The sequence below is a fragment of the Trichechus manatus genome, unplaced genomic scaffold (genome assembly GCF_000243295.1).
Source record: "Trichechus manatus latirostris isolate Lorelei unplaced genomic scaffold, TriManLat1.0 scaffold00027, whole genome shotgun sequence".
Lineage (NCBI taxonomy): Eukaryota > Metazoa > Chordata > Mammalia > Sirenia > Trichechidae > Trichechus > Trichechus manatus.
The window spans coordinates 20,403,279-20,413,785 of record NW_004443963.1 but is presented as its reverse complement, the minus strand read 5'-3'; the positions used below and the strand labels follow the sequence as shown (position 1 = coordinate 20,413,785).

General features: G+C 35.8%; 1 protein-coding gene across 1 annotated transcript; it reads left to right on the top strand.

The window, feature by feature from the left end:
- The first annotated feature begins 3,646 nt into the window (after window positions 1-3,646).
- On the top strand, window positions 3,647-4,891 carry LOC101349943 (olfactory receptor 6C4-like). The gene is given in 3 exon segments (XM_012554816.1): window positions 3,647-3,767; window positions 3,941-4,254; window positions 4,256-4,891. Coding segments are annotated over 3 exon segments (1,071 nt in total).
- Window positions 4,892-10,507: the final 5,616 nt, after the last annotated feature.

The following is a 10,507-nucleotide window of genomic DNA, read 5'->3' as shown; positions in this document are numbered from 1 at the left end:
TTGTGGGGTTGTTAACCAGTGTCATAAAACAACATGTGTACTTCTGTTTCATGAGAAACTATTTGTTCTGTGAGCCTTCACCTGAAGTACAAGAAGAAAAAAAAAAAAGATGGTTTATTGACCAGACTTACTGGCCTGACAGAGACTGGAGAAACCCCGAGAGTATGGCCCCAGACACCCTTTTAGCTCAGTAACGAAGTCACTTCCGAGGTTCATCGTTCAGCCAAAGATTAGGCAGCCCCACACAACAACACAAGACTAATGGGGCACAACAGTCCAGGGACAAGGACTAGAAGGCCGGAAAGCTGGTAGTAGGGAACCCAAGGTTAAGAAGGGACAGTGTTGACATTTTGTGTGGTTGTTAACCATTGTCATAAAACAATATGTGTACTGTTTACTGAGAGACTATTTGTTCTGTAAACCTTTATCTAAAGTACAATAAGAAATACAAATACATTTTTTAAAAATCCAACAACAGAATATTAGAATTTTAAAACCTTAGTTGCAATGTAAAGCAAGTTATTATATACAACATGAACATGCAAAATCACTGGCATATTTTTCTGCCTGTAACTAATCAGTAGGACATGAAATTGAAAGAGAGATAATTTAAAAATCAAGTAGTTATTTAAATGAATTAAACAAAATATATGAAGGCTTATATGGAAGAAAATATATAATTTTATTTGGAGACATTTTAAAGATCCAAATGCATGGAGAGATATACTACCTTATGAACTGGAAGACAAAACGTCTCAAAGATATCAATTCTCACTAGTTTATTATGGAGTCAGTGCAGCCCCAATAAACATTCCAATAGATTTGCTTGTAAAGATTGATAAGCAAAATTTCTGGTGAGTTGAAAATGACCAAAAATAACCAACATACTCTAAAAGAAAAATAAAAAATTGAGAGGATTTGGTCTATCAGAAGTCAATAATTATTCTAAAACTATGTTAATTAAAATAGTATGGGATCGGCACAGGAATGGAGCCAGTGATTAAGAGCTCAGCTGCTAAACAAAAGATAGACTGTCAGTTTGAATAAACCAGACGCTCCTTGGAAACCCTATGGGGCTATTCTACTCTGTCCTACAGGGTTGTTCAGGAGTTGGAATTGGCTTGACAGCAATGGGCAACAGGGCTACAGCACAGGAATACATTAAAAAGACCAATGGAAAAGACTTGCACCCAGCAACTGACTCATGTATATACAGGTCTTTGATTTATGATAAAAGTATCAGTACAATGGGAAAAGGACAGTCTTATCAACAAATGGTGTTGGGACTATTTGGAGATCATATGGAAAAAACATGAAATTGTGTATCAATCAATTCAGGAGAAATAAGTTCCAAATGGATTATAGACATAAATGTGGAAGACAAAACATTAAGTTTTAAGAAGATAATACAGAATATCTTCATGGCCTTGGGATAGGGAAGAATTTCTTAAACAAGACACAGCAAATAATTGATAAATTTACCTAATTTGTCAATTTGAATAATTGATAAATTAAGAAGTCTGTTCATCAAAAAAGACCACAGAGTGAAAAATAGGAGAAGATATTTGCAACTCATACAACAAAAAGTAACTATATTTAGAATGTATAAAGAGCCCTGGTATATCACTAGGGAAAAAGATAATCCAAAACCCGTTGCCGTCAAGTCGATTCTGACTCATAGCGACCCTAAAGGACAGAGTAGAACTTCCCCATAGGGTTTCCAAGGAGCGGCTGTTGGATTTGAACTGCCAATCTTTTGTTTAGAAGCCAAGCTCGTAATCACTGCACCACCAGGGCTCCATAGATAATCCAATGGGGGAAAAATTGGGCAAGAGGAATACAAATAGCCAAGACAGATACAGAAATTTTTTAAGCTACACTAGTAATCAAGGAAAAAGCAAATTAAAACCACAAGTGTTCCACTTTAAATCAATCAGATAGGTAAACATTGACTGTCTGAGAATACCAAGTAGAGAGGATATGGAACAGAAGGAAATTGGACACTCTAGAGGTGGTGATACTGTAAATAATTCAACTACTTTGAAATCAGTTTGGCATTAACTAGTAAAATTGAGTTATACACATCCAATAACCCAACAATTCCACTCCTGGATATATTTCACAGAGAAAACTTCCGACATGTGTAGCAACATAGCTGCACATTTCATAATTTCCCCAAAATGGAAAAAAAATTCCTATCAACTGAATGAGTCAATAAACTTTGATAAATTCATACACAGAATACTATAATGAAAATGGATCTCTCACAGCTACAAGCAACAACATGGATGAATATTATACATAAAATTGAACAAAAGAAGCAAGACAGGACATAATACATGCAATGCAATTCTATTTGTATAGGGTTCCAGAACAGGCCACACTAAACTACATTGCTTAAGGATCTATACTTAAGGGAAAAAATTATAAACATAAGCAATTTAACTTATTGCAATTTTCTCATGTGTAAATGGAGATAAAAATAAGACCAGCTCAAAAGATTACTGGGATGGTTAAATAAGATCGTGCATGTAACAGACTTGTACCCTGCCTAATAATAAGCAGAAAGCAGTTAATATGTTTTAAGCCACGTTTTCTCCTTCTTTGAAAATGATCGCTATACTTTATTCTTGTAATGCACGCGATGAACAAGGAGAAAAAGTGGACAGAAAATGGTGGTTAATGAGATAATATATGTTTATATTTTGGGGTGGGTGGTGGATGGACGATTTAATCACAATTCTGAGAAGTGAATTGATTTCTGATGAATTTGCAAGTAGTGTATCTGGCCCCTCATCCTCCTATAAATAAAAGGACTCCTATTCCTGTTTTAGAAAAGTAGGAGTTTTAGAAAAGTAGTTTATGAAAATTTTTTGGAATGTGAGGCTTATCAATGACTTTCAACTTGTGTCACCAATGCAGTGGCATATTTTAGTAATGACCAAGTGATACTTTTTTCTAACCATCCACAGAGGTCTCACCCCATTGCTCTCTGCTTCTCCTCAGACTATTAAACTGTGGCTGATTCTCTCATTGCACCTTCAACATGGTCTCTCTGGACCTTGTTCCCTCAGACATATGTTCACAGCTTGTTCACAAAGCTGTCAACAATTGAGGTTCATTAGCACCTTTGCAACTTGAGTCCACAGGGCATCTTTCACTTCAGGAAATTATTCCCCATGTGCCTATACTAAAAGGAGCAGATAAAGTCAGAGTCATTCTAGCCAACAAAAAATCTGCCAAGAAGTCCATCTTCTGCCTTTAAGGACACTAACATAATTTATCATAGATCACAAAGTCTTCTCTTTTAAGTCTATCATTGCTACTTTTTCATCTATATTTTTTGTTTTCCTTTTTGCTTCTCTTAAATAGACTTTCTCTCTCTCTTTCCCTCAGGAACTTAGATTTAATTCTAGTTTGCATTATTTGGATTAACAGAAAAATGAATAATCCACTTCGTATCTAGTTAAGTCTTGAAAGGTTGGATGCTTCCATGAAAGAGCATAACAGGATGTGGTCAGGTAATGTATAGAAAATATGTTATTTTTTTTACTGTTTGGAGTCTGTTGTATGACATCTCATCTTTGATTCACCTCTTAGAGTCGACAAAGTAAACAACCACTGCAGTCATTCAGACTGTGAAGGTATGAGCAAGTTGTTTTCAGTTTCCAAAACCACTGATGCTGTCATTCTGTGGACCTGGACCGTGAAATTAAACCATTGTGAAATTCTGGAAGAAAATGCAAAGCTATTGCCAAAGATCACAGGTAAATACAGCTAGAGAAGTGTCAGAAAGACTTGGTGGTCTGCTACCATACACATTAAAGCCTAGAAAACCCTATGGAGCAGTTCTACTTTATGAGTAGAAATCGACCCGGCAGCACCTAACAACACCCTGAGAAACTCCAGTTTTCATCACCAACGTCACCTTTCCTTTTAGATCTACTGAAAGTCATCAATGAAAACAGGACCACATTTACTGAGTTTATCCTGCTAGGCCTCACAAATCAACCTGAACTCCAGGTGGTGATATTCATCTTCCTGTTACTTGCCTACATGCTGAGTGTCCTAGGAAATCTGACCATCATCATACTCACTCTGGTAGATCCCCACCTCAAGACCCCAGTGTATTTCTTTCTCTGGAATTTCTCCTTCTTAGAAATTTCCTTCACATCTATTTTTATTCCTAGATTTCTGACCAGCATGACAACAGGAAATAAGGTCATCAGCTTTGCTAGCTGCTTGACTCAGTATTTTTTTTGCTATATTCCTCGGGGCAACAGAGTTTTACCTCCTGGCCTCTATGTCATATGACCGCTATGTGGCCATCTGTAAACCCCTGCATTACTTGACCATCATGAACAGCCGGGTCTGCATACAACTTGTGTTTTGCTCCTGGATAGCAGGAGTCCTGACTGTCTTACCCTCAATTATCCTGATAAGCCAGATGGATTTCTGTACCTCCAACGTGCTAAATCAATATTACTGTGACTGTAGACCCCTCGTGGAGATTGCCTGCTCAGACACGAGCCTCTTACAACTGATAGTCATCCTCTTAGCTGTTTTGACTCTAGTGGTTACTGTGGTGCTGGCGATACTTTGTTACATATACATTATCAGGACCATTCTGAGGATCCCTTCTGCCCAGCAAAGGACAAAGGCCTTCTCCACTTGCTCCTCCCACATGATTGTCATCTCCCTTTCTTATGGCAGCTGCATCTTCTTATACATTGATCTGTCACCAAAGAAAGGAGGTAATTTTGACAAGGAAGTATCTCTACTCATGACCTCAGTTAGCCCCTTGTTGAACCCCTTTATTTACACCCTAAGGAATCAACTGGTAAAGCAAGCCTTCAAGAACATAGTAAAAAAGATTGTGAAGTTTGAATAATAAGATTTATTATTTTTAATTAATAAAATTTTAACTAACAAGTATTTTAGTAAATATTTATTGTGTCTACTGTGTTTCAAGTGATAGGTTCGGCATTGAGAATATAAATATGAGAAACATGATTCTCAATTTCTAGGAACTTCCAACCTAGTATCATAAACCAAAATACCAAACCCGTTGCCATCGAGTCGATTCCGACTCATAGCAACCCTATAGTACAGAGTAGAACTGCCCCATACAGTTTCCAAGGAGTGCCTGGTGGATTCTAACTGCCAACTTTCTGGTTAGCAGCCATAGCTCTGAACCACCATGCCACCAGGGTTTCCATCTAGTATCACAGACAGATGCACAAACGAATTATAATCAAACTTATTAAATGCTATTACAAAGGAATAAATGAGATTCCATAGAAAAGACTTAAGACAAGTAACTTTACTCTTGATTCCAGGAAACATTCCAATTGTGAGGTGAAATTTGAGAGGCAAAACATTGTTTGTACTGGGAAGAACAGGAGAGTGTGAATTTAGAGTGAAAGGAAGAGACCTGATCATGAAGGTGTTTTATTGCACATTAAGGAGTTAGCTGGGCATTATTGAGCCAAGAGAAGTTATAAAAAAGGGAAGTGATGGTATCAAATTTGTTTTAGGGAGAAGATAACTTTGACAGTAGAAGAGAGAATAGATTTATTCCTATATATGGAAACAGGTGTCATGACTTCAAAATTGATACATACGTACAATGGAATGCTACTCAACCAGTAAGAGAAATGAAGTCTTGATACATGTTACAACAGAGATGAAGCTTGAAGACATTATGCTGAATGTAATAAGTCAATCACAAAAGGAAATACTGTATAACCTCACTTATTAAAAAAAAAAGACAAGAAAAGGCCTATAGAGAGAGACCAAAGTTTATACTGGTTACCAGGGGTGGGAGGGAGGAGGAAAGGGGGCGTTATTGTTTATGGAGTACTAAGTTTCAGTATATAGTGTTGGAAATATTGCACTTATTAAGGGTAGGATTGCACAGGTGATTATTGTAACTGTTGTCAATAAGTTGTACATCTATAAAAAGTTAATTTGCAAAAGTTGTGTGATACATATATTTACAAAAAAAAGAGTAGCTGCTGAGGCTGCTTATGTAAAACTAAATACCTCATGGGATTTAGTTCCTTGGTTTGGAGGTTTAGGATCATGGTTTCATGGAACATCCCAGTTAATTGGCCTAATAACATGTTGAGTTGTACCTCCTAGTTTGTTTCATAGTTCCTGGGGTCTTAAAAGTTTGCAAGTGGCTTCCAAGGCAAAACAATTGGTCTCTAGTTGTCTGGAGCAACAGAGGAAGAAGGAGAGTCAGGAATAGAAGGAGGAAACGCATATGTAGCCAGTTGCCTCCATAAACAGCTGCAACCTTTGCCATGAGACCAGAAGAACTGGATGGTGCCCAGTTACCATTACTGATGAACGTTTTGATCCAAGATTTTATAGAAGAATTCTGACCAAAAAGCGAAAATGCAGAAAAGAATTTCAAATTTTCATGGAATCCCGATTTTCTGGAGCCAAGGAAGCTGGACAAACCCCTAAAACTACTGTCCTGAGAAATCTTTAAACTTTAAACCAAAAATATTCCCTGAAGTCTTCATAAAACCAAACAATAGTTTAGCTTAACTATAAAGAATAATTGCCTTGAGCATTATGCTCTTTAAGATCTATCTATATGGGATCAAACTGATAACAGCAACTTGAAAGATTAGATGGGAACCTTATGGTGCAGAGAGTTTATGTTAATGGGGGAGGAACAACTCAGAAAAAGAGGGTGAGAAAGGTTGCATAACTCGAAGAATGTAATCAATCCCACTGAATTTTACATGTAGAAAATGTCAAATTGGTGTATGTTTTGCTGTATATTCTCAACAACAACAACAAAATAAATAAATAATTACAGCCAAGAAGAAAAAAAAGGAAATGTGGAAAAACTGTGCAAGGGACAAAGTGAAGTTTGGACAGAAAGGTTTTGTTTTCCTTTCAGAATAACTTAAGAGCATAGACTTGGAAAAGATCTTCAGATGTAGCTTCAAATCAAGGATATTCCAAAATAAAATCTACTAACAGTAGGCATTAGATGGATGATGATGATGACAATGATGGAAAAGGAGGGGGAAAAAAAAGGAGGAAAGAAAGGAGGAGAAAAATAGAGAAGAAAAGAATAGGAGGAGAAAGAGGAAATGAAGAAGAAGAGGAGGAAGAGGAAAGAAAGGAAGGAAAGAATGAAGGAAGAAAGGAAGGGAGGGAGCAAAGAAGGAAGGGAAAAAAATAAAAATTCTTCTGGCAGTCAGGAATTATGGGCCTAAGAAACGTCAGAGCTGGAAGCAGAGCAAGCAGAATTGGGAATTAAAAAATTGGGAGTACCAAGCCTATAAAGCTTTGGTATTCTTTCAGAGTTTTAGGTGTGAAAAGCTATAAATATTGTTTAGAATTTGTTTTTTTCATTTTGTTTTAAAGTTAGTGTACTTATAAAAGTGATGTCCAAAATCATTTCAGTATAGTAGTGCCAGAAAACCAGAGGTCAATGGAGAATGGAAAGATCATCACAACTAGTTAAAAGGGAAATAAAACTTTTAGACATGCAAAGGGTACACTAAACGAAAATCATGAGAACAAGAAAAACCTTGAGGCTCTAGATAAAATTATTGAATTTTCAATATTTTGCTTGCCATGCAGAAGTGTTTAATGTCCCACTTTCCATAAGAGTAATCCACCATCTGTCCTGTTTCATATTTTCCCCCCGAATTAGTGTCCAATGGTTAACTTCTTTATAAAGAGTTTCCCCAGTTGTGTTATAAGATCACACATGGGAGATTTTGAATACTGAAAAGACATTAGCAAAATCATAGAAAAAAAGAAACTGAGACTCTCATTGCCTCAACCTACTACCTTTCTTTGTAGTTAGTAAAATGGGGGTCTAGATTTGAAAAACGTCACTTTTGCAGTGAAAGTATGTTGTGGAAGGGAAATGTTACTTAGATTTGTTAGCAGCAGCAGACTTCTCGTTTGGTTTGGGGAAGAAGGGGACTTTGCGTAGAAAAGAACATAAATTACAGAACCACACAGACCTAGTTTTGAGCCCTGAGTTTGCCATTTACCAGTTGTGTACTTGGACAATGACATAATTATTCAGACCATCAATTGCCTCATCTTTGAAATAGGAATATTTTCTCTCTTCTAGTGTTGTTATAACGATTACAGATAATTCATGCAGATTTCTCAGTTATTGCACAAGATTGGGATATAGAAATGGATATTTGGTTTCCTATACTTAATGAAACTTAGCTTTTGAGTGCTCATTTCTGCTGGGTAGAGAAAATTTTAATTTAGTTCATTCTAGGTTTTCTTAGTGAAAACCAAACAATCCAGTGCAGACACATAGTGACAACATGTGTATCAGAGTAGAACTGCCCTCTGTAGGGTTTTCAATGGCTATAATCTTACAGAAGTAGATAGTCAGGCCTTTCTTCTGCTGCATCACTGAATAGATTCAAACTACCAACCTTTCACTTAGGAGCCGAACACAAACCGTTAGCATCATGCAGGGAACCTTTTCTTAGTGAAGTGCTATGAAAATTTAATTCATAAACTCAGCTCTAACGTGTTTTCACTCTAAGTCAGTTCAAGATTTTGGCCTTTGCCCTCTTCTCACATTGACCAAAGATGAGGTTCCCATACCCTCTTGGAGAAGTGCACATGTGATCCTTTGTTGTTTCCTTTTTGGTAACCCCACAACATTAACCACACAAATCCTCATTGCCTATGTAGCTCTCTTACACCCTCAAGTATATAAAGATGTACTTTTTAATCTCATTTTCTAGTCTTTAGGGGGAGAGTTGGCATGAAAAAACTAGCTCAATTTATGAGAAACAGAAATCCCTCCTGTTAATAAATACTTAAAGGTTTTATTAGGAATAGTTGTTGAATATTACCAAATACCTTCCCTGACTTCCATCCAAACTTTCTGAAATGTAAGACAAAAAATCTTGTTTTTTTTATTGTGGTAAATATACATATAATAAAACATTTACCATTTCAACACTGTTTATATGTACAGTTTAGTGACATTAATCATGTTCATCTTGTTGTTCAATCATCACCTCTATCAGTTTCCAAATTTTTCCATCACCTTAACTGAAGCTCAGTGCCCCCTAAAGCAATGAATCCTTCTTTCCCTCTCCCTCCCATTCTTGGTAATCACAAACAACATTTTTTCTTACCTATTATAGATGTTTCATATAAATAGAATTATACAATATTGTCCTTTTGTGCCTAACTTATTTCACTCATGAAATAAATGAAATATGTGATCTTTCATACATATCACAAAATTCAAACATGATGTTTTCAATTCTACTACATTCAAGTAGTAGCATGATCAGGACTTCATTTCTCTTTAGAGCTAAGTAATATTCCACTGTATGTATGTACCACATTTTGTTAATCCATTAATCTGTTGATGGACGTTTAGGCTGTTTCCACATTTAGGCTATTGTGAATAATGCTACAATGAATACTGGTGTACAAATATCTGTTTGCATTCCCATACATCTACAGTCAATTGATTTTTGACAGAGGTGCTAAGTCCATCCAGCAGAGAAAGAATGCTATTTTAATAAGCTGGGACAACTGGATTGTCACAAGCAAAAGAATGAACCTGGACCCACACCTCACACCATATACAAAAACCGCCTCATTTGGATCAAGGATTTAAATGTAAGCACTAAAACCATAAAACTCTTTGAAAAAAACATCAAGCTAGTATTTGGGGACCTACTTTTTAACAACGGATTTTAGATGACACCGAAAGCACGAGCAACAAAAGACAAAATAGATAAATCGGACTTCACTAAAATTAAAAAGTTTCGTCCATCAAAGGACTTTATCAACAAAGTGACGAGACAACCTACAGAGCAGGAGAAAAATTTTGGAAACCATATATCAGATAAAGATTAATATCCAGAATACATAAAGAACTTCTACAGCTAACAACAAAAAAAAAAAAAACTCAATCAAAACTTGTGCAAAGGACTTGAATAAATATTTCACCAAGGAAAAAATACAAACGGCCAACTCTTTACTTTTTAAACACCATTACTTGGATTTCTGTTATTTGAAGTCAAATGCAACCTTAAATTATGCAGCTGGAATCTCCTGTTTAGCCTAATCTAGTGGTCTGTCTTTTACTGGGAAAATTCAACCCATCACATTTATTTTAAGACTAGATTAACTTGATTTTTCACTTCTCATTTTATTTTATAGTTACATAACATTTTACTTTGATATTGTTTCCCTTTTTGCTTTTCCTTACTTTGCTAATTTTATCAAATTTCTCTACATTCTTCCTTTCACTCCTGTTATTTTATAAACTATTATATTTTCAATTCTGATATCAAATTACCTTTCCATTCTTAACAATTAAAATTAAATGTGAATTAATCTGCTCATATATTCATGTTAAATACTATGCTCTATCATCTTTGAAATGAAACTTTAATAATACTTTTATTTCCACACTCATCCCCACCAAGCTAAAACATGTAAAAAAGATACTTCCCCATTATTCCCTAAA